This window comes from Pongo abelii, chromosome 15 (assembly GCF_028885655.2).
Source record: "Pongo abelii isolate AG06213 chromosome 15, NHGRI_mPonAbe1-v2.0_pri, whole genome shotgun sequence".
In the NCBI taxonomy this organism is placed as follows: Eukaryota; Metazoa; Chordata; class Mammalia; order Primates; family Hominidae; genus Pongo; species Pongo abelii.
The window spans coordinates 37373375-37399261 of record NC_072000.2 but is presented as its reverse complement, the minus strand read 5'-3'; the positions used below and the strand labels follow the sequence as shown (position 1 = coordinate 37399261).

Sequence of the window (25887 nt, the reverse complement as noted above, 5' to 3'; positions counted from 1 at the left end):
TCACTCCTGTCACCCTTCTTCCCTCCTGGGATGTGCCCCTCCAAACCAGTAAAAATGAATAAAGGTGAAGAAAGAATGCCAAGAGACAGAAAAGAGAAAGGAAGCCCCATGGTTCCTAAAATCTGAAATGCAAAGAATGTGTCTTTCTAGCATTAAAATAATAAGAATCTCAACATCTGTGGTCTGCTTATAGAATTCCAAACTTGCTAAGGCTACATAGTTAGCTAATGAATGCAGCAAGGTAGGGCAATAGAAAATGGTCCTAAGGATAGGGTCTGTTTTCTTTCCCTTAACGCACTCCTTTGTAAGAAGCCTCTATCGGGTGGAGCTAGAGCAGGTGGAGCTGCCCACTTGCCTCTCCTCTGCATCGCACCTGCTAAAGGTTAAGGAGGCTCCACTTGTGCCTTTTAGACTCCAGGACAGCTCAGCTAAAGGTCGTTCTTGGAAGGATCTGCTTCCCCACCTCTCTTGTTTTTCTGAAGAATTAATATCAAAGAAAGTGCCTGACTCTCACTTCTATACAGCTGCTAGTCTCCTGATGGCTTAGGTAAGGTTTTGAAGGCCTAATGATACTGGCTGTTACCATCCCCGATAACACAACAGTCACTTTAAAGAACTGAACTATCAGAAGTTCTAAATTCTAAAGCTGGGGAAGGTCACAACGCTGGCGACATTGATGGCACATGCCATTTCCGTTTGCCCTCCCACAGATAATCAATATTGTTTGAGATTGGTTAGTGTGTTGTAAAATTGATAAGATTCTGGTTGCCAAAGGCATTTCATGAATTTCATAGGTCTTAATTTATGTTGCTATAGTAACTGAAACATTGGCATTTCCTGAGATTAGAAGGCTTTTATATCCTTAACCTTAAAATGATGACAATTTAGATTTTGACTCTGGACTTGGTCTTTGCTTGTGAGGAACTTATGTATATCGAGTATTCTATGAATGCTAAGATGTGACTGCATGTTCCATAAATACAGTTTTGAAATTCAGGTTTCTAATATCCCACCTGATTTTCTCGTCTATGTGTACAAATCTCAGTGGCTAAGATGTTATTAAAACGGACAGCCTTTCTCTAAAGAGAAAGTGAGAATTTGAAGGGGAAAGCGAGAGAAGTGGAACTCTCCTAAGTAGCAGTCCTAGAGCACTCATCTTAAGGACTGATATGAAATTGGCTCACCTTCTCTATTAAAGTGAATTTCCAGCAGGTGCTGAAGCACTTGGCATATTTTTAATCAATGTTTTAAGAAAAGACACTATATTGGGGCTTTTAGTGCACCAGCAATGTCTGAAGTGAGAAGGAGAGGTGTAAAGAAGCTCCTGTCTTGAGACAGGAAGATGACTAGGAAGCCTATGGGCTCCTCGAGATCACATGTGTTCATTATATGGACCTAAAGCAGCTGGAAAATTCAATGCAAATTACCTAGGACTGGCCTGAGACAGCAATGTCTCCCCTCCCAGAACCGGCTTACCTTATATCCTGATGATTTGATGTGCACACCGCGTTTGGTCAGAGTAGATTTCATTCGGATGAAAAAGGAACGCTCAAGAGTGTTGTCAGTGGTTAGCAGACTGGGGCTGGTTGACTCCACTGAGGAATACAAAAATACAGACACACATGATTTAGATCTTTACACAGCCCCTCATAGCTACAGCTCAGGTGCAATCCTTGAGTTCACTAAAAATAAATGACTGATGGGTGCTAAGAGCAGTAGTAATCAATTTACCTCATTTAGAAAATGTTTACTTTGCAGAAAATAAAAAAGAAAAATTAATGTGTCTAGAGTAACCTCGTTCCAGTTTCTAACAAGAGCTTTTCAGGCCTTTTCACTTCCAGCAGCTGCCTAAGTGGGGTCTAGTCATAAGTAACTGCTGTTTACTTGAGGCTGGACTGGTGCACATGGAGAGAACTGTCATGAAAAACAAGGACCCATAGATTTATGAGGTCAACCAAGGTACAGGCAGAGATGCTTCTGATAAAGGGTAAGGAAGGCTTGCTCTTTGTTCTCCCCGATAATCCATTCTTGTGCCATTTACCTACTGGGGGTTTGGGATCTACTATCAAAGTTGAAGAGTCATGTCCTGACCAATGTCCTCACCCCTCGGAGCTGGTTTTCTTTATCATGGGGAGTAAGAAGCATACATAAGACATGGAGGGATAAGAATGGGATGTATAGACAGAAACAAAAACTACTCACGATATCAACTTTCCATTCCTGTCACTTTACGGCAGCTTTCAACCCCAACCCCCCAAATAGGAAACAGTCTGTTTTTCCACTTCTCTGCTTCTGATGTGAGGAAACAATGGTTTCCTCTCTTAAACAAGATAGTCACTCTGTCCTTTTATGTGCTTTTAGACTAAGTAGAATGTTTTTGCTTATGAAACTTAAAATGGTAGTTTGCAGTCTTGCTGATGTAAAAACACCTTTATGCAAACAGGTCAGAAGGCAATGTAAAAATCTATTTTCTTTAAAAAACAAGCTTCCAAGGTATTTTATAAATGTAAGTGTTTTCTGGCAAAGAAATTAATTTTGGGGTTTTTAAGCCTAATACTCTATACTCTTCTTAAATACTATTTTAAAGTTTTTCTTATTCAAAAGTAAAAAAAAAAAATATCCAAGAAACAGGATTTCTTTTGAGCATAGCCCTATGCTAACACTAATTTTCTCTGGAGTAAGGGTAAAGAAATGTGTGTAATAAAGAGATTTAAGAATTAAATATATGTGAAAACAGTTATTAACAAGAGAAAAAAATGGGCGAAACAAGTTTTAAATTTTAAGTATGAAATGCATTCCATATATTTCTAAGGGTGAGTAATCTCTGTTTCATATTAAACTTGGTGCTCAGATGAAAGAAGAATGAGAGCTACTGTAATAACAGAAACCTTGCTATCTGTGGTCTGGGGCTTTTCTTCTATCATTTTTATCTTAACATGACTATGTTTTCCTATTTTTGTGGCATTTCTATTCTGGGGTGATGGAATCTCTGACAAGTGTCCCTTTCTTATGTGTCTCTCTTAAGGTTTTCCTCTTTTTTTTTGTTTTAGAGAGCATGACTCTGATGTCATTTTAAATGTACAGCTTTTTATCACTCGAGGGAAAAGCAGAGCCATGTTATATTTAGTACTTTCATTTCTTCTGATTAAATATGAATTACTATGAAATTTTTCTCATCATCTAACACGCCATAATACGCCAACAGCTTTTTAATACACTATATAAGCACAAACTTCTGCTCTAAGAGTTTAATTTGCCCCTCTAATCCAATCACATCAACCTTATTTCTCTTATCAGAGATTCCCATTTTGAATTAAATGAGCTCATTAGTTTTAATCAAAAGCAGAGAGATCAAAACTTAAATGTAAATGCTTTAGATCAGAACTGTCAGTCAGCCGTGCAGTTCTATTTTACTAAAACACAAGATCAGAGACCCTTAGAACCAATTTTTTCTCGTAAGGGATGCCGAGAGCTTGAAGATGCTATATCCTTTTTTTTTTTCTCCCAAGGACAGATTATACATTTAAGGTTAGACTTAATTTATAGCAGTTTTTTTCATCCTGGTGGAAATGGAAAAGTATACCAATCTACTGTTGTTCCTTTCACATTTATTGGCACTGGTCCTCAGAGACTTGAACTAACGTGAAGCCATCAGAACCATACCACAAACTCAGCCTTAAAAATTCAGCTCTGTTCAGCAAGATCATGTTTGCAATTGCTGAGGAAAAATGAAACTTCCCAGAGAAGTGAAATCTGTTTTAGAGCTGGGGTCCTAGAGCCCCTGACCCAGTAAGGAAGGAACTACCAAACTTGTAGAAAGGGTGGGTAATGCAGGCATTGTGAGAAATCATTGTTTTCTATATGGAGAACTGCGCAGTAAAACACTTAGAGGGCACATCAGAGACCACAGCCTGGGTGCTTCCAGCTGGGTGAAGACACAAGCTTCACGTGAGCTGTGGAGCCAATCACGGCATCGTGCCCTGAATGAGGCAGGAGTATGGCACCGTACCACATGTTGCAACAGTATGTTAGTTGCCTAAACATACAGGGGCAACGTTAATTATACCCAGGACAACTGGTGTAAGAGGAGTGTTAAGGTCGGTTTTGCCCCAGTGAAGCTGATGTTAAAAATCAAAACTAGACTTCAAGCTTTATTTCAAGAGCATGTGGTATGGAGAGTCCAAGAGAAGGAGACAGGGCAACCCAGAAAGAGATTGGTTTCTGATGACAATTTCTACTGAAATTCCAGATGACTTCCTACTTCTGAGGACAGGGGCACAAGTAAGGAGCCACGTTTATTATAATAAAGTTATTCATAGCTCACACACCATGGTCATGGGTTCTCAAGGGCTAGCAAATACACTTGGTTTATCCCATCTGTGACAATGGTGTCTCTCATGTGAAAAGACAGATTATCTGCATGTGACAGACGAGAGCAGCAGCTTTAGAAGAGATGCTTTTGAACTGTCTGACGTGAGAGGCGTGATTCTGATGAAGGTTCTATGGGGGGAGAGCCAAGGCAGCACAGCCTTGGTGGTGTGTGACGCCACTGTGGCACTGAAGAGAAAGTGTGTGTGTGTGTGTGTGTGTGTGCGCGTGCACATGCATGCATGTGTGTGGGATGAGGCGAAGAGAGGATGAGAAGATGGAGTAGGGAGAAAAGCCTCCTTAGGAATAGTGCTCTATAAAGACAGTGGCAACAGTTTATGTCTAAGAAGCATTTTAGAGAGCTTTCTAGATATGAAATGCTTTTCTGTCAACTTTTTGAGGCAGGTCATAATTGTTGCATGCTCTGATAAGAAATCTGGGATTTAGAGAAGTTGTATCTGCTGCCTGAGACACAGGAAAAATCTACGGGTAAAGCTGGATTAAGTGGTCAAAGCCCAGTTGCGCCCAGCTCTGCCCTATGAATTATAAACTAGGAGCTGAAAAAAAGAACCAGACCTACACAACTAAAAGCTAAATAAAGAAATATACACTTTTTGGCTCAATCTCAAGGTCTCAACTTTTTAATAAACCTAAATTATCTCAGCTCTTGAAATGTCAGTTTTTGCATATTTTGTAAAATTTACAGGAAAATTTACAGCAAAAGTAGTAATAATTTTTATGTTGGCAAATGCCACCATAATGTGAAATGATATCTGAATTACTCCACATCTGTTCATGATTCCCTAGCTGGTGGTGTGGTTGCTGTTCCCCTTGTTATTATGTAGGGGCAGGAGGCGGTAAAGAAGGCAGAAAGAGGAGGTGTCTGGGAGCCACCTAGTTCTCACTGGGTTGAAACTAGGGCCAGGTTTGTCTGGAACATTTTCAGTATTCTCTCCAGGGTCTCTGTAAGAGTATGAAGCCAATGCCTTTAAAAAGGGCCTTTCTCTCTCTCTCTCTCTCTCTCTTTTTATTTTTTCAAATGAGACAGGGTCTTGCTCTGTCATTCAGGCTGGAGTGCAGTGGCGTGATCATAACTTAATGCAGCCTCAAACTCCCGGACTCAGGCGATTCTCCTGTCTCGGCCTCCTGAGTAGCTGGGATCACAAGTGCATGCCACCACACCTGGCTATTTTTTAATTTTTAAATGTTTTTAAATATTTTTTGTAGGTGGGGTTTCACCATGATGCCCAGGGATTCACAGCCTTGGCCTCTCCAAGTGCTGAGATTACAGGTGTGAGCCACCGTGCCCAGCCAAGAACCTTTCTTTTTCAGTATACTTCAAGTGTTTTCACTGTAATTAAAGTGTCAGAACCCTCCAGCTGCCACCAAATCCTGATGTGTGAGGGCGGAAAAGAAAAAAAAAAAAAAAAAAAACGTTTTGAGAAAATGTTACTCTTCAAAAGTAAGTAAGGTGTATTTTTCCTTTTAAAGGAGAAGTGGAGTTGCCATAGGTTGTTAAGACATGAAGTTAAACACATTCTTTTCCCACATCATTGCCTAAATGAATCTTTTCATTTTTAGGTGTTCTGTGCACACAGGACGAACTAAAGAGCAATTATCCAAAATTACTTTTACAAGGCAAGAGAGGTGTTGGTTCATTTTGCAATGATCTTGATAAAGCCAAATTGTTCCACTGGCATATGCTCCCAGCCTTGCTAGAAATGGATGCAGTTTAGGACTTTAGATTGAGTATGTATCCACTGGGATTTGGCAAGTTAGTTTTTTCCTTACAAAATTTTTCCTTATATGTGAGAGGACTGCACTTCCTCAGCCACATGGAGTTAGGGATGCTCACGTGGCTTGCTTTAGTCAATGAATGTGAACAAAAGCCACATGTCACTTTCAGGTGGAATTTTCAAGAGCCAGTTATGATGTGCTGCTTTCTCTTTTCCTCTGTCATGGTTACTATTAACAACTTCACCAGCCTGAGTCTTGGAAGACAATGTGAAGCAGAACCCCTGCCAATCCTTATTGAAATAAATCTTTGCTGTAATTTGGGGACTGTTTTTTTATTGTAGCATTAAGCTAGCCCACACTGACTAACACAAATACAAAATCTTTATTATTTATTCTTTGAGTCATTTATGTTTCCAAGTTCTCCCAGATAGGGGCAGAGCAAGAATATGACAAATGTTTGTCGGACTCCAAAGGTCATGAGGTTGCCAATATACTGTTCTTACAGTTATTTATATACTTATTTTATCTCCATTTAATCTCTTTTGCTAGATATTTGAGGGCGGCAGGGCTAAGATGAGTCTAACTTTGATGCTGTATAGCACTTAGCATGGCTCCTTTTATACAGGTATCCAGATATCTACATCTATATATCGAAAGAATCTTTACTCTGGGTATATTATTATTATATGTCTATTTATATATGTGTGTATGTCTGTATATATATATAGTAACTAATATTCACTAAATAGTGAATTTAATAAGATCTTCCCAACCTAGTTTCCGAAAAGCAGGCCAAGCATGGTAAAAATAAATCTTTCTCATAGAAATTATCCCAGAGGATTTTATGTTTATCCAGGATGACATCTGTGGTAGTTTTAAAATGCTACAAATCCTTCAAAACTCCTCCTTCTAAAAGGTGGAGCGACTACTTCTCCCCTCGAGTGGGTGTGGGCTAAACTTGGTGACCTGCTTTTAATAATGAGCATATGGTGGAATTGATGGTGTGTGATTAGCACAGCAGCTCCCTCCTTGCTCTCTTGGGTCATTCACTCTGATGGAAACCAGTTGCCACGTTGGGACGACACTTAGGCAGTCAGTCTTATGGAAGGGCCAATGTAGCAAGGAACTGAGGCTTCCTACTAACAGTCACTTCAGTGATTTTAGAGCTGGATCATCCAGCTTTAGGTGAGCCTTCAGATGACTGTGCTCCGGCTGCCATCTCAATTGCAACCTCATGAGAGACCCTGAGCCAGAGCTACACAGATCAGCTGCTCCTAGATTGCTAACCTGAAGAAACTACGCAAGATATCTTTGCTTTTTTAAAGCTGTCAATATTTGGGAGTAATTTGTTATCCCACAGACAACTCATATAGCATTAATGTAGAACCTCTTTTTGGAAAAATCATAGCCTTTTTTGGATATGTGATGATCATGTTCATGGATAAAACTATGTGGCCCAGTGTGTCCATAACTGGTTGAATTTACATGTGTAGGGCACAGTACCTGAAATATTGATTTTTATAAGCAGGGTCTATATTTTCAAAAGTAAATGCTCAATTGATTTTTTTAAAATGGGAAATTTGCAAAAGATGTCATTGATAGTGCCACGTACAAGACTGTAAGATACTGAAAGAAAGGAATGATGTCTTGTTTTTTGTTGTCTCTCTTTCCTGTTCTCCAGTCTTCCTTGTGCCTAGGATTGTGCTTTACATAAGTAGGCATTCAGTTACACATGTCAAAATAAAGTGACATTCAGATGCTTTCTTTTAAGAAGAATTCTTCACTTTATCCCTGTCACTCTCTCACACACCAAACAATATCATGTCCCAAGAAGGCTTTTTCTCTTGAAGGGAGGGGATCATTAAATCCTCTCCTTGTATTCATCTCTAAGGAAGTGTTTTCTGCAAAGTGTTCTTTTGAGAGTTCTAGGCCAGTGGGTTCAGTAGTTAAAGGGGGGTTGGCCTGATTTCTCCCAGAATTAGAGAATACTTTGTTCTCTGTCTTTTCAGAGTTGGTTTTCATCCCACTGGCCTGTCTTCTACCATGTGCCAGGGCAATTCTGAAGCGGGTAACGGCTCTTAGTATACTAGAGTGTGATCCTTGACTACTGGTGGCGAGGCAGTGCTTTCCATTTTCTGCAGTCACAAGTTGTACCGCCCTTTGCAGACAATGCAGTTGCAGCCACTATACTTTGGCTCAGCAGTCAGACTCTATCAGCTTCAGTGCTTGCTCTGGAGTCCAACAAAAATGTCTGATATATTTAAATCTCCTTAGGGCTGATTCCTGTCCCTACCCAGTTGTGAGTCTTCAGCATTGTTTAGAAACTTGTGAATCATTAACTGAAACTCTAGAGCATAGCTGTGAAAATAATTGTGATTCAATAATGATGTAATAACCTTCTTTAACAGTAACATTAAAAATAAACCACCTAAAATACGAAAATAATAATCTGCCAACCAATGCCACCTGTCAGCATAAACTCCCTGGCACTATCTGGCCTGTCTCGAATGAGAATCGTAATGCATGAGGTTGCCTTTCAGGTTTCTTGCTCCTGGCAGGGGTTACTACTTGGTGAGACTGTCCCCTGAGGGAGAAGAGAGTGTTTGCTGGCTGCCTGCTGCTCTGCAGTTGGTGTTTGGATGATACCACTTTGGGGAAATATACACAGTGTCAGAGTCAAGCTGCTACCAGTGGGTGTTTCTATACACAACTACTAAGCAACAGGAAAGTTCAAGGGGGAAGAACTGAGTATTGTAAAGATCGCCTTTGAGGGTACATGATATCCAATATGACCCATTCTGCAGCAGGCTGTGCACTCCAAAGGATGTGCCACATGAATACTGCAAGTGAGTGTTTTAAATCTTATTGGAAACTCCCTATAAATGTTGCCACTTGAGGGATCTATTCTGGGAGAAAAATATAGCATGTCCTCCCGCGATGCTGCGTGGATTCCATTGCCCATATTGCATATGGGATCGAGTGTGGCAATGCTTTTATCACAACTATAAAGTGGTTATGAGCCAATTCTTCATATAAAACACAGTCAATAACATTGAGGGCTTTCCCCCCTTTCTGTTTCTTTTATTTCCTTCCTTCTTTTTCTTTTCTCTTTTTTTTATGACAAACATCATGTCAGACAAAGGGCATCAGGACTTAGTCTTTGTACTACAATACAAAATAACAATACATAAACACCTTTGTGAAGGCAGCTCGAAACCCCATGTTTTCTATTAAAAAGTCATGTTCAATCTTCACTGTTGATAGAACCGAATAGCTAACACAGAGAACATTGTATATCAGAAAGGTCAATAGTTATTATGAGCTACAAATATATTTTTTTCTATCCTTCAGGCTGTTTAGCGCATATCACAGCATGAGCAGCTGTCTCCTTTAATGCTTTTAAAATTAGAATCCCAAAGAGGAAGAAAAAATTATGGTTGCAATGATTGCTCTTTGCTTTTGTAAGTTTACTTTAATATACTATTTTATATACAGGAATCTTCTCTGCGGCCTATCCGTGGGGCAGTAGCTGGTTGCCAGTATCCAGCTGAACCGCCATGTTTATTTTTTTAACATTCTGGCCAAATCTCCATTTCAGGCACAGATGTTGCCCACATACGGCATTTTAAAACGGAGTTAGATAGAGGAGGCTGGTTACAGAGGCACTTGCAAACACATACACATGCATTCTGCCTTTTCCTTGCTTTAAAGCTCTATTACTAACTACAATACCATGTGATGAGGAACTGCTATACAGCACAGGGTGAAAAATCAGGCAGTGATTCAAACCACTGGTACGCACGTATCACTCTCCACGTGCAGGCATGTGGACTGAGCGTGCACCTGTTAATATTTTAAAGGTTGATCTTCTGGCTATCCCTGGAACTTCTTGCCCTTACTCAGCACATGACCCGAGAAGACAATATTGTAATTAAACCCATGTAAGCACACATCAAATGTTTTACTATAGCTCACTTTTTCTTTGTTCAGTTATTTTGTTCAGTTACTGAGTAACTAGTGGTCTGGGACCATTCATAACAGTGCTTGCCTTTTAGAGGAGGAGCAAAAATAAATACAATAATTTCAGGTGGTGATTAATGCTATAAAGAATAACACTGAGTAAGAGACTAGAGAGTGATGGGAGCCACATTTTGGTTGGGTGGTCACAAGGGCCTCTCTGACACGGTGGCATCTCAGAAGTCATGGATATCTGCGTGAAGGAATCATGCCCATCTCCGTGCTCATGATTCTCATGGTAAATTTATGGCTCCAGATTGGTAAAAGGCTTTGCAGAAAGCTATTATTTGGATAGCTATGCAGCAGTGACTATGAAATTCCAGAGAAGTTATCCTTTGAATTTTTGTCCAAGATTAAGTGATTTGCCTTCAGTATATGACTTGACATATAGGCCACCAAGGAACTATTTAATGGGCATGGTTGATCAGCGTGTACAGTGCTCTCAGATGTACCCACTGGTATTGGCAAGTCTTTAGGGATCTCCAGAGAAAGCAGCTTCAGTCAAAAAGTGGGATAAGGATACAGTGAATAAATGATACATTTCTCTTTGGAGGTGAAAATAGAGACTTGAGTATGTTTACTGATGGAGAGGCCAGAGCTTAGAGTTGTCTACATTGGAAATGCTAATTGAAGAATTTAAACCCTAAGGGATATTGAATTAGTAACAGAGAACGAGAGGTGAGCCTTTGAAATGGGGGAAATAAAAAGGAAGAATGAGAGAAAGTGGGAGGTGGAGGGAGAGAGACAGGAGTGTGACAGAAATGATTCTGAACAACTTAACTTCAATAAAGTAAACAAATTTCAATAAAATTGTTTGCTAAGATAAAGGAAGTGGAAGAAGGACAGGGTTTTGAGATCAAAGAAAGCCATGAAACAGCCCGTGTAGGGAAACCACCTGGGATTGATAGAAAATAAGCACCAAGATTATTTAGCAGCTAGAAGTTGCCTGGCTTAAATTTCTAGAGATGGGACCCAGGACAATGGGAATGAAAGGCAACAGGGTGAGGGATTCCAAAGGGTTAAGAGGCAAGTGAAAACTGACGACATGATGAGCCGGAGACTAGCAAAGGATGGCAGGACAGGGGTGTGGTGACATGACAGAGGTAGGCAGTAGGGGCTTTGTTCAGAGAGTGAATTCTGAGAATATTGTTTACTGCTTTAAAAAAGTTTATATAAATACATACGTCCAGAGAACATTTTGAAAACATGAAGTATAAATAAGAAAATTTTAAAAATCCCCATAATGTTATCAGTCAGCTATAGTCACTAGTAACCCCGATATGTTTTCTTGCAATCTTATTTACCATTTATTGATAAATTTATTTCAAAATTGGGATAAAACCTGTGTCTGCCTCATCTTTTAATGTTAAAAAGTCATAGCTTACTATATGGTAATAACCATACTTTTATTTTTTATATTTATTTATTTTTTATTATACTTCAAGTTCTAGGGTACATGCGCCCAACGTGCAGGTTTGTTACATACGTATACATGTGCTGTGTTGATGTGCTGCACACATTAACTTGTCATTTACATTAGGTAATAACCATACTTTTATTAGACACTGTTAGGGGAATAAACTGATGTTGGGGTTCTAGGGGCCTTGGCTGTAAATCAGTTTTTTTAAACAAATTTTTAAAGAACATTACAGTATCTCTATTTGTCCATATTATTACATCACTTTCAAACACATTATTTTTTAGTGGCTGTGCAATATTTCATTGCATGGTAATGAATTTCTTTGAAATTAATCTTTCAACTTTCTTATCTCTTAGGGTGAATTTCTAGAATGAGTATGACTGGGGCTGAGCTTTTAAAAAAGCTCTTAATACACACAGACAAATTGATTTCCAGAAAAGTTTCACTGTACCAGTTTGCATGTCTATCAGTAATATTTAATGGTGTTCATATTATTGCCACCTTTAAAGATTTGGTTTTTTTTGAGAGAAAACATTAAATTACCAGAAGATAACAGAGATGATATTTACAGGGGTCTCTGTGATAAGAAATGTGTAAAAACATCTCACATGTTTTTAATATGCATTTTTTGTTGTTTTTGAGATTGGCGTCTCACTCTGTCACCCAGGCAAGAGTGCAGTGGTACAATCACAGCTAGCTGTAGCCTCGACCTCCCAGGCTCAGGTGATCCTCTGCTTCAGCCTCCCGAGTAGCTGGGACTACAGGTGGGTGCCACCACGCCTGGCTACTTTTTGTGTTTTTTGAAGAAACAGGGTTTCACCATGTTGCCCAAGCTGGTCTTGAACTCCTGGGCTCAAGGGATCCACCTGCCTTGGTCTCCCAAAGTGCTAGGATTACAGACGTGAGCCGCCACACCTGGCAATTGGCATTTTTATTTCTATTGAGGATGGATTATGTTTTAATACATATTTATTGGCCAGTTGAATTTTTAAATGAATCACATATTTATGTTCTCTATTTTCTAATTGGGTTTTTAGTGTTTTCCTGATCAATCTGAATGAACTACATACATATTAAGGATATTAACCCTGACATATTTCTTGCAAATACATCCCATTTTTTTGCCTTTTACTTTTGTTTATGATATACATAAATGCATAGGTTTTAAAATTTTATATTGAGTAGTCTGTACATTTTTTTCCTTTGTGACTTTTGCTCAAATTTTTTAACAGGTATTTGAGATTTTGAAAATGAAGCCTGGTTAAAGTCCAAGGTTTGATCATGCTACGCGTGCTAAAGATAAGGTAAAAAAATGGATATATATATATTTTTAAGTTTTGGCAGTCAAGGAACTGTGTGTTGAATGGTTACCCATCATGGAAACTCTCATTCTGACATCCGTTTGCCTCCTTGAGCTGAGGGGTACACAGGAAGGCTGCAGAGCATGAGCTGACATCTTTGAGGAAGGTCAGGGAGTGATGTGAGTGTTGATAGACAATGGCATTAAGAACAGAGAAAGAATGCTTTTCTTTTTTCTTTTTTTTTTTTTGAGAGGAAGTATTTAAGCAAAGATCTCAGGGAAATAGTGTGGAAGTGGCAGCAGAAGCAGTGCATGGTGACCACTTCTCTTTCATACAGGGACATAGGACTCTGAACTGGACAGTTGCACTGGAGAGGGTTAGAGAGTAGCAGCTTCCAAGGAAGAAAGGTCTCAGTGAGGGTGAAGAGGCAGATGTGAGGCTTGTGGAAAAGATAGTGGCTAAGGAGAGTTTGCTCCTAATTAACCTTGCCGAATAAAATACAGGATAACCCATTACATTTGAAATTCAGGTAAACAACAAATGATTTTTTTAGTATGATCCGAATATTGCATATAAATTCCAAATTGAAGGGGGAATCCTATATTTGGTAAATCTGGCAGCCTTTTTCCTAGAAGAATAAAGATTTAATGTGACACAGAGGAAGGGTTTTGCATGAGTACAGTCTTATGCTTAACAGGGATGACAAATGGAAGAGTTTAGAAGATTGGCCTGAGATACATTTCTTTAATGGAGTGAGTGCTGAGTGACTGGAGCTTTCTCACTGGAAGGTACTAGAGAACTAAGCAATTATTGAGAATTCAAGTAAAATCTGGTGTGATGGTGTGGCTTTTTCAAATTTGCCATCTTAGGTATGGGGTCTGACACAATGGCCAATTTTAATTTTCCGGTGTGAGTGTGTATATTCTGGAGATAGAAGGGGTCTCAGGTTGGCAGGTCTCCACAAATATCTCCTGAATCAGTATCTTCTGTTAATTAATTAATTTTTTTCATATAGGAGAAATTTGACTGGGCAGCTAGGATTTGTTGGTTTTATTATGGCTCAATTCCAGCACATCTTGAAATGGTTATTTTTCAAATGTTTTTAGTTAGAAGTACCATAATAAATCCATCATCAATAAAGAATTGAGGGTTATTTATTGGAGAATATTCTTAGTAACATTATTTATACTTTGTAATAATTTAGAGAAGCCAGAAATGAGAGATAACCCAATAATTATCTATATCTGTTATTTTGCTAATGAATCTCTATTTTTGACATCTTTAATTAAGCTAATTTTCCTTTCTCTCATGATCCTAATAAGTTTCAATGACCACTGCTCCATCTTAATACCTAAACAAAGTCATCTAATCTTTTGCAAGAAGTGGCTCTGCCTTAAAACAGGGTTTCATCATTATAACCTTGGTCAGCTAATATATGTGTAGGCATCATTTCCATATCTGAACTTGACGTTAGGTCGTTTGTATATTTTCTTCAAGGCTATGCATAATCTTCCCAAGTGGAGGGGATAAAAAAACCAGTCATTAAAAAAATCCATTTACATAGCTTGCAGTTATTCTTGCCCTAGAATTACCCCGCTTTCCTTCAGTTAAAAAAGAGAAAGGATATTGCTGATGGTGATGGGGAAAATGGGGTTGAAGCAGCCTTTTCTCAAAACACAGGCAAAGCAAATTTGTTGATATTAATTATTTCCCTTTTTCTTGCTTCATGAAACAAAGTGATCTCTTCACATATAGCTTTCCAATGACATACTTGATGTTTTTACCATCAACACTTCAATGTTATGTTAGATAGCTTCTGGGTCTAAATTGTATATTCTATAATGCCAAATAAGTATTTTTAAAACTGGCATGACACATTCCTGTTGCCTGGGAGCTGAATGCTCCCACTGCATTTGTCATAATTGTTTTGTGGTTAATCCTCTCAACAGCAGGGACTCCAGGTATTTATGGTTGCCCTTGTTCTGGGTCTTCAATTATTTGACCTGACGTGAGAATGAATCCATCAGTATCAGTAGGCTGTCCTTTGCCCATTTCTCCATTTTATTATTGCATTTATCCCTAACAAACTCCATTTGCATGTCATTAGTAAAGTTCTCCGTATTTTTCAATAGCTTGAGAAGCTGCATTTTGGAAATGACATAAAGGTTCAGATCATATACATAGTGCTTATCCTCATGTTTTACTCAAATCTATGACCTGCATTCTTTAGTTTCCTTCTTAATCATTTCAGTTACAAGCAAAATGAAACCTAAATGCATTTTCTTGAAATAGTCAATGATTCACACATAAAATACTTGACATAGAGCACACTTTTCTTCCCTTTAAAATATTTTCAATTCATTGTGCAAATAATACACAGGTATTATGATTACTACTAATGTTCACTGTCTGCATGGGAGACAATATTGCTTTTAGTCTCTTCTGGTAAGTGTTTTATGTGATTTTTGGGGGTGTTAAAATTACGCATGCTAAAATCACAAGTCATATTCTTTAAATTATGAACATCTAATATAATTGACCAACTAGCCCATATCTAAAGCTGAAAGTAAAATATGTAAACCCAACCTAGAAAGATCCTTATTCTGAAAGCTATGTCTTGCCCTTCAAAGTTTTTTTGTTGTTGTTGACGCCAACAACCAATATCTACAATCTTTTCTCTAACAGAATACCTCTCCCCGACCAGGTAAGATAGCAGTGTGTATGTAAGTAATTTAGGGGAAGACAGAGGTGGTCTTAAAGGTGAAAGAAAGGAAGAAAAGAAATTATCTTTCCACCAAAAGAATTCACTTACTTTAAAAAAGAGTATTCTCTCCTATATGATTTGAAGTCTAACATTTTAGGAGACGCACGTAAGTTCAAAAATATAAAAATAACAATAGAAATTCTTGCTATTTTGACAATTATTTTCTACTTCATTTTTGGCTTGTTGGGGAAGAAAGAAGCATTTAGATACATGCAGAACATGTAATCGCAGGATTTTCCATATTTATATATTTTTTTCCCTACACTGTATCTTCACTACCCAAGAGCCCAGGCTGTTATTTTTTTTCCTGAAGTCTGAAGATCACCCCATGGATTAACAAATGATTGAGGATTCTCTCTTAAAAGACTCTTTAAAAAACTGTCAGAATCAGCCTGAGACAAAGATTTATTATGAACTATTTAAAGGGCTTAATATATGTATCCCCAATGAGCCCTTGGAGCAAACTAAAAAGGAAGAGTGGAATTCTCAAAGAATAGGAAAAATTCTCCAATGCCCCACTTTCTTCACACGATGATTACTGTTTACTCAAAGGATAAAATGCCTAACCTGTCACACAAAGTCTTCAGAAGCCACAGTCCTGCTGATGTACAGTAAAAACAATACAATAAAGACCGACAGTAATGTGCTTGAGAAAGGCAGCTGTAATTTACTTTCTAACCTGTTCACTAACACACTAATGTGGCTACAACTTGTAGCAGGAGCTGATCCCTGACCCACGTAGCAATCAAACAACTACCCGAGTGTTGGCTGTCACAGAAGCTGGGACCGTCACCTTAATTATACGTTCCTGGATAACAAACCTTCCCTTAATGAGCAACTTTTCTCTTATGTGTGTTCCAACTCACCCCTTCTGTCCTTGAAAAGGCCCATTGCCGATCACTGCAGTTGGAATCTGTGAAGCATAGTCATAAGTATTCTTCCTAACAGGTAATAAATACTACCTGAGCAGGCTGTTTGCTTTATGAGAATGCCAAGATATAATTAAAATTATAGCCTTGTACTTCTGGGAGGCTCTAGAGAAGAATCACTCAGCACAAAAGGGAAAGTTTTCGATGAACTTACAACTAAGCTTTTTTCTCTTTTATTGGTAATAATAATATTATTATTGTAATGACTATCTTCTTTGGAACTTACATTTGGCAATGAGATTTGTTCCTCTTAATGTAATTTCTACACTAGCTTTTCTTTTTTTTAGACATGAAATCTCTTTATTTTCTTATTATAAAACTCCGAAATTCTGTCATTATCTACCAATGATGCCCCGACAATTAACACAGGCAACCAGGAGGGTCTTACAAGGAGGTTTTGCAAATACCTTGAGGAGAAAGAGTGTCTTTCTATGGAAAGAAGACCTTTAGCATTGAGGACAAAGAGCAAGACAATCTTTACCATATGACGGTTCACTTCCCTAATGTCACTAGCTCGGTGTGAGTTTGAGACTAGTCCATCAGAAAGGCAAATGGTACAGGCTGGTGACTTGTTGAAGAGAAAGAAAGGGCTTGGAACCAGGTTTGTCAGTTCAACTTCCATTTTATTTTAATCTCCTTAAGACTCTGCTTCTTTTCTCTTTAAATGTGTGGATACATTTTCTCTGTTAGACAGTTTTGGCACTGTTTGGTAAGGCATATATAGCATATGTATTTAGAAAATATACGTATTTAGAAAGCTCTAATGTATTTGCTTTGAGTAACCCTTTACAGTGGAATATATGAACTAATCCATGTAAATCACTTAGCTTGGCACATGATAAACACCAAGTAAATGTAAGCTTTCATGGTTGTAGTTGGTATTGCTAATATCTCCACAGCTATTTCTGATATCTGTTTTTAGGCTTACAGAGTGGATCAAGGGACAGGAAAGGATAGTAATGCTCAATAGTCTGCTGGGTCCCAGAGCAGCAAATCCCATCCTGGAATAACAACAGGGGTACCACTGGGCAGGATGATGACCATAGATATGGAGAGCAGCAGTGTGCATGGGAGTTGGACATACGCCACAGAATTGGGAAGTCTGTGTTGTAGGCCAGGCTTAGCAACTGGGGACAGCTCTACAGTCTCGCTCTGTCACCAAGTTTGTAGTGTAGTGGTATGAACATGGCTCACTGCAGCCTTGACCTCCTAGGATCAAGCAATCCTCCAACCTCAGCCTCCTAAGTAGCTTGGACTACAGATGCACACCACCACACTTGGCTAGTTTTTTGTATTTTTTGTAGAGATGGGGTCTTGCTATGTTACCCAGGCTGGTCTTGAACTCCTGGGCTCAATTGATCCTCCCGCCTTGGCCTCCCAAAGTGCTGTCATTACAGGCGTGAGCCACCATACCTGGCAGCAGCTTTACAGCCTTGTGTCAGTTATGCATCTCTTCACCAACCATTCCCTTTTCCCTACGAAGGGCATAATTTTATGTGACTTGCCTAACTTTGGGAGGTTGTACAATCAAATAAATCCATGTGAAGGTAAAGTTTGATAAATGTAAGTTAAATTTGACCAGCAAACATTTGTTGAGCGCTTCTGAGGTACCTGGCACTGTGATACCATATCAAATGTGAATCTGATTAATACTGGAAAAACAATCTATGTATACACACGTTACTACTTTGTTCTCGAAATTCAAGTGTGTGCTAATACTTCAGTTTATGCTATCATCAACATGACTTTGGGTAACAGATTTCTAGGCTGATAAATTTCAGAAATGGATAGGTATCACGAACCTGACTATAATATGGTAAGAAAATTTTACAGTCACTGGTTTTACTAGAAAATGGTATAGAATAAATGTGAACATGAGAAAATGTAAATGCAAAAAAGGAGAATTAAGCAAGGAATAAAAATGATGAAAAAGAAAGATGTAGGGTAGCAAGAAACAAACTAGAGAAGACTGACAAGATAAAGACAAAGGACTAAGAGGGATGAGAAAAATACATAAAAATTACACAGACAAAGTGATGACAAAATATAGGAACCCAAGCACATTAAGGAAATAAGGGGAAAAAGAAGAATGAAAAGAACAGGAATGTTATTCTTATAACCACATCATAGCTTGAGTTTGCAAGTCAGCAGCTGCTGGTTCTGGGTTGCATGTGCCAAAGACCTGTGCTTTCCCCAGGCCTGGAAAACTGGAATAGCATGAATCAACATGTATTTGGGTACTCACTTAAAAAAAAAAAACCCATTACAAAAGCAGGTATTCCAAAATTGGCAACCATTATAATTTTAAACCTCAAAGCTGGGTGACTGGCTAGACTTTCTCAATAACCATTTTATTTTGTGTATACCAGCTTTGAGGTAGAGGGGGATTAGGATTAACACCAGGTGATTTACATACACATTTAATTTAGTTGTCACAGCACTCTTTGAGATAAGCACCTTTATTTTCCTTGTTTTAAAGAGGATCTGTTGTCTATGACCATGTACTTTAAAACAGCCACTGTGGCTTATATAGCATGGCCTAAACGGAATCTAGATTTGTTCATTGTAATTCACTTAGAAATCTTTAGCTTTCTGTCAGGGTCTCTCCTGCAACGTATTTCGCAGTCCTTTCTTGGGCATAAAAAGAAATATATGAGAATGCAGGCAAAAAGATGGCAGGAATTTGGGGTGATTTTAATTTTTACTTTATTTTCCAGATTTTATGAAATGAGTATTTATTATTCTATAATAATATCTATCTCTATGTACTTAGGTTTGTGTGTTTAAGGGGTTGGTGCTTGCATTATCCAGAACTTCCCTGAAATACTCACTTTTACCCTGCTCTGAACAGTTCGGATTTCAGGGAGAAGTTGTTACTGAACATCAATAATTAGAGTGCTTAACTTGTCCCTTCTCAGAAAGAAGGAATCATTGTGCCTATGTCACTAAACTCTAGGACTCCTTCCTACCTTTTGTCACTGAGGAAACTGGTTTTTCTCTCCTTGCGATTTTTTTTTTTTTTTTTTTTTTTGGCCATCAGATGGAAAAAGCCCAAGAATGCTTGCTTAGGTTATTCAACAAACTTACATAATTCATAAGTTTATGTCAATCGTACAGTGGTTTTCAAGCAGGAAAAGGTTTCTCTGGCAAAACCCCTTCTAACAACATCAACTCCCATTCCCTCTCTGCTCAGTGCCTTCTTTGAGTGCTGTCATTTTAGGAGCTAGCCCTTTACAGAAACCTGCTTTCAAAACATTTTAGAGTCATATTTCTTCCCTTAAACATTTTATAACACATTTAAATGCAAAACAACACTTTTTAAAAGATTGAATTAAAAATGTAAAGGTTACATATGGATATAAGAAATGAGAAAATGTAAAGGAGATGCTACACAGTTGATGGCAGCTGAGGGTGTATAGCAGGATAGAGAAAATGAGCCATCGTTGGGTGGGGGCGGCGCTCAGAAACAACAGCAACAAAAAGGACACGCAGACTAAAAGGAGGGGCAGAACGACCAGGAAAATGCTCCAAAACACAAAAAAGGAGGAGAATTCACTTATATGACATATCTAGAACAGGCAAACTCATAGGGGCAGAAAGTAGAATAAAGATTACCAGGGATTTCCAGCGGGAAAAATGGGAAGTTGCTGTTTAATGGGTACAGGGTTTCGGTTTAGGATGATGAAAAAGTTCTAGAGACAGGGGTGGTGGTTGCACAACAATGTGAATGTACTTAATGCCACTGAAATGTATGCTTAAAAATGGCAAAATGATAACTTTTATGTCATGTATATTTTACCACAAAAAAGGGACTAGAACATATACTAATGAAACATACTAATGAGACAAAAAACAGATGAAAAGAAAATAAAAGCAAAAGTAGACACAGAGAACGAAAAACAAGAAAACAAGACAGGGAAGAATCATGATACAAAGGGTGGAAAGAATGAAAAGCTGTGGTTTCCACCACGGCTAAGACAAAACAGTAGCTGGAGTACCATATTCCAATTATTGATCGTTCAGCGGATATGTATGAAGCACTTACACTCTGCTGGGCAGTTGGGATACAGAAGTGAATTGTATGGATACTGTCTCTAACCTCAAGTGTATCTGTGTGGCGATAGGTTACAAGGACCAATGAGATAGTGGTCTTGCCCCCAAGGAGTTCATGGTCAGTGTTTGTATTAGTCTGTTCTCACACTGCTATAAGGACACCCAAGACTGGGTAATTTATAAAGAAAAAGAGGTTTAATGGACTCACAGTTCCACATGGATGAGGAGGCCTCACAATCGTGGTGGAAGGTGAGGGAGGAGCAAAGGCATGACTTTATAAAACCATCAAATCTTGTGAGACTTATTCAACTACCATGAGAAAACAGCACAGGAAAAACCCACCCCCATGATTCAATTACCTCCCACTGGGTCCCTCGAATGACACGTGGGGATTATGGGAGCTACAGTTAAGATGAGATTTGGGTGGGGACACAGTCAAACCATATCAGTGTTTATTAAACTTTATTTTGTAGATAAATTAGTACATTTAATGAGGCCCAGACTTGCGATGGAGGCTGGAATCGTAGCCCAAATTAAACATACACTGGGACTGGCACCATTAGCCCATTCCAGCACAGGTGTATAGAGCTAGCTGATCTAGAACAATCTCCCCATGTACAGGCAAGAGCAGGGGAGAGTAAGCGACCTCCCCAGGTTTATCCTGTTCCCCAGGAACAGAGTTGGGAGTACAACTCTAAGGAGTCCCGTGACTCCCAGCCCAATGCTCATTTAATTAATATAGATTTAAAATACTGAAAAACAACCCACTTCAATTAGCAATCAGGACAGTAAAGGTGATTCACACTATGCCATCAAGTGCCAAGGACTTATTGAAATAAACAGAATCAGAGAGGGTTTACTTTCAAGGACTCAAAGGTCATTATTTTATAGGACAGCAACAAATCATATAAATATCAGAATGAGAAAGGCACAATCAGAGCCAGCTTACAAACACAAGCCAGAAACCGTTCCAGGGTGACTAATGCAATAATACTGAGGAAAGTCACAGGTCCCTATTATAGTCAAAGTCACTTTAACTAATTGGCTCAAGCTATAAAAACATACAATCTGGGTCAAATGACACTGCTGAACAAAGCTTCTCTGCTCAGACATTATCTTAAATCAAAGCTTCTCAATATGAAGGCAAGAGAAAAAGAGAATGTCTAGTTTTCCTGGGAATCATGAGAGATGTTGAGACTGGCTGATTTCATAACTGCCAGCTTTACATGTCTATGGACAATGATGGTGATTTTCTTTTTTCTGTAGCATCACTTTGTACATCAGAAGTGAGATTTCATTGAATCTAAGACCCCATCCATTTTAAGTATGCCCCATCCTTTTGTGAAGCACCAAGAAAGAAAACATCACTGCCGGTTATGGGATCACTGGATGACAGTGATTGTAAGATGCACTCCAAAGTCAGAGATGTTAAAATGTGAAAAAAATAGAATCAATGACGTAAGGTATTTTTCATGACTCCAGGATAAATTTGATAATTATCTCTCTTGCCTTTAAAAAGGGAAATAAATTAAAGAAAATATAGTTAGTACTGTTGACTTCTTACCCAAAGTCTTCCTTTCTTATTTTCCTAAGAAAGATTCAATTTTCCCCCAGGCATTTATCTCCCCCCAAGTATCCATCTTCCTGTGCCCAGCTATGTTCTTCAGGGAAAGCAAGCTCACCCCCAAGTATGGATCGTGATTGGTGTAAGCCATCATGGGGTCCAATTGCCCACAACTGGTGTTAGAATTTATTCAGTTAACAAGTATTTAATGAAGTTCTACTGGTTCCAGTCACCGTTCTAGGTTTCGAAGTTAGAGTAGGAGAATGAGGGGTGGGGGGAGAAAGAAAAAAATGTCTCCCTAATAGAGCTTACATTCCATTAGAAGATTTAGAAAAAAGATCTAGTGTGCTAGATGGTATGAAATGCTGTGGGGATAAATAAGACACAGGATTAAATAGGAAATGCTGAGGGAGAGAGTTGTAATTTTAAATAATGTGGCCAGAAAAGACCTCATTGAGAAGGGGGCATCTGATTACAGACTTGAAGGAAGGAATGTCGTGACCCTTTTGGATATCTGGTGAGATAGTGTTCCAGGAAGAAGAAACAGCCTGTACAAGAGTTCAGAGGTAGGAACATCATGTGTTTGAGGAACAGCAAGGAGGCCAGTGTGGACACAGCAGAGTTTGGGAGGAAAAGTGATGGGGATAAAAGCAGAGAGATGCTGAGATGTGTTCTATGGATATATCACAGGTATGGCCCTGAAGAACTTTGGATTTTACTCTAAATATGATGACAAAAGCCTCATGGGAGTTTTCAGTAGAGCTGAGGCATGATCTGGCTCTTGTGTGAGACTAAAGGACAGAGGATGGGAGCACAATCAAGGAGGCTGCTGCCACAGCTCAGGGTGAGATGGTGGTGGTGACAGTAGTGAGATGAGGTCAGATTCAAGATGTATCTCGAAGCAACAGCTGACAGCACATGCTAGTGGACTGAATGTGGATGTCAGAGGAAGAGAGATGTCAAGCATCAAGCATGCCTCCAAAGGTGACTGCACAGGCACTGATGCAATTCTACCATGAGAAGTTAGGGAAGTCTGCCAGATGGGGCTTCTGGGAGAAGTTTTGCTTAAACTTAAAAAGAGACCCCCTCCTCCCCCGAAAAAGCAAAGATGCCTTGTCTTCATCTGGACATGGCTGTGAGGCTATGGTTATTGCTACCAACTTAACTAACGGATAAGGCTGAGGATGAGACTCATATGTCGAGGGGGCAAGAGTAGCACGATGGAAGGAACCTGTTTTTTTGTAATCATGTTGGGCCATTGAATTAACCAGCCTTGGGGTTGTACTTGCTCTTGACTTACTATATGAGACCTTGTAAATCAATTGAGTTGATTACAGAATTGAACTAATCTCTGTTGGCAGATAGTAGATGATAAAATGGAACAAAACTCAGGACTTTGAGTGTGTGGCTTGGCTTTCCTGACAAAGAACACCTTCAGTAAGAGAGAAGAAGGGATGATCATTTTCAGAAGGGTTGACTCTGGGATAATTGGGAGGAGTAAGAGATGAATATGGCAAAATGACCCCACACAGCATAGAGAAAGGGCCTCCTGTTGATGAGAGGAGGGAGACAGATTATAAATGGCAGGTTTGTAATTAGAATGAATCCTCTAATTTCCCAGTAAAGAGCCTAGCTTTCGGAGCATTTCCTTTAACACCTCTCCTTCCCGTCCCATGTGCTATACCTTGTTTACGCATGGCCTGCACTGCCCACTGTAAGAATGAACTGGCTTTCTCAGGTTCTAGTGTGTATCATGAATTAAGCCACAGGGACATTCTGCAGCCTGGTGTAGCCCATTAACAAGTCAGAGACTTCACTTTCCTGGTGATATTTGACTTCATTTAGCATTGTACATAGTGTGCCATAGGAACTGTTGGTGGGGTCTAGACATCTAGGTTTTCAGAGGCAGTGGTGACTTAAAAAACACTGATTATGTGATTAAGGCAGGGATTTGTTTTTGTCTCAAACTTGAATGTCCTTACACTAAAAAAGTTGTGCATTTGCTCAAGGTGCAGGAACTGGCTTTGTGGAGACAGTTGCCTTTGTCTCATTTGATATAGTTGGCTTCTCTTCATGAACCCAGGGTATGAAGTCTGTTTGCATCTTATTTGCTTGTGTGGACAGCTAATATCATTCATAGCAGATGCCACTTGAATGCGTGTGTGTTATTATAGAATACAGATCAGTTACATCTAAATCTGTTGGCTTCTTGGTCATTTGGTGAGGGGTGTTTAGCTTCACCTGTGCCAGCTCAGGCTAGAACATGGTACAGAAGCAATCCCTCCAAGGGGGAGACTCTGGTTGCAAAACCACCAGGTCCTTCCCATCACTGCCCCTCTTCTGATTGGTGTTTTTTTACAGCTCCCAGTGATGGGAATTTTTAGAACAAAGTGGAGTACTTGGAGTGCTTATTTGCATGTCAATTTGCAGAATGCTTCTCCAACTTTTCACCATGCCATAGTGATGCTTTTGTATCTCTTCTGCCTGAGAACAAACGGAGAGGAAGGGCTCGAAGTGGGTCAGCACAGTGTCCTGGCACTTCCTTTAGTTGAGTCTCTGCCCAACGGGGTAGAAGCCAGACTGTTACTTCTCCCTGGCCCCTCAAATCCCCTAAGCAGCCGTGCAGAACTGGGAGGTCTTCTCTCTTTATTGGGGGTTTGGAGTGAGCAGGCACCTGACTATGGGAACGTTACTGCTCTGAGTCACAGGCCTTGTGCGAGTGACCCTGGTAGGAATCTAATGATCGCTGCTCACCATGTTCTGACCATCTTTCCCTTTAACCTGACACTTGCCTGTCCACACCTCCTAGCTGGGAATAATAAATGTGATGGGTAGGTGGCAGAAGAAAAGTAGGATTTCTTTTCCTTTGGGACCGTATCTAGGTCCTGTCATTATAGTAAATCAACTGTAAGTATCCTGCAGCACTATCATAAAACGGGCGAATGAAAACATTTTTTCTCCATCAAAAGATTCTTTGAAGTTATGTACTCTCTGGCTGAATCTTACAGAAAAGCGTACAGGAAACAACATTCTATCTACGTTTATTTGGCCCAGTCTCTCTGTCACGCAGGGAAGTTCTCCATGTTATAGTCTCAAAAGCATTGTCCGGTCGCATTTTAAAAGGCCCCAACTTCAGCCATCTCCCCTGGGACGTGCGTATCAGAAATCTTAACAGACAACACTCGTCCGCCAGTTCAGCTATTGTTATGAAGGTGCTGCAAAAGAGGCATACTGATGCTGAATTCAAAATAGATTTTTTTCCCTGTCACCTGACATTCTGTATATTAAAACAATATTATTAAAATCACATTAATTTTATCTTAGTAAATTTTTAATGTGCAGTTATAAGATAATCAGGAAAGTTTTATTATACAGTGCATGCATGTATGTATTACAGCAACAAATCCTCGTCTGATAAAAAGAAAAATAATAATAGTAGAAGGGCTTCAGTCATGAAGGTGAGAGAGTTGGAAACCTGCCCTTGCTCCCAGCAGAACTTTTAAAGCAAATATTCAAGAAGTTCTGTGTTTGGCATAAGACTGGGTTATGACCTGAGAACCTTGGCACTTTGTATGAATTTCTGGATCTCAGCATATCTGGCTACCTGGTAATCTAAATTACATACTTCTCATGTACATAACAGAAATAAAGGTTTGTTTGTAAGATATGTTCAAATTTCTCTAGCTTATTACCATGATTCTAAAGCAGTCTCAATTTCTGTGGCTGCATTATGG

General features: G+C 39.2%; 1 protein-coding gene across 15 annotated transcripts in view; it reads right to left on the bottom strand.

Moving 5' to 3' along the window:
• Positions 1 to 25887, bottom strand: part of NPAS3 (neuronal PAS domain protein 3) — an 876176-nt gene that overhangs the window by 65244 nt on the left and 785045 nt on the right. For all 15 annotated transcript variants that reach the window (XM_054529993.2, XM_054529994.2, XM_054529997.2 and 12 more), the window contains one exon: positions 1477 to 1595. In XM_054529993.2, the coding sequence (XP_054385968.1) occupies positions 1477 to 1595 (119 nt within the window). The remainder of the gene's footprint in view (positions 1 to 1476; positions 1596 to 25887) is intronic.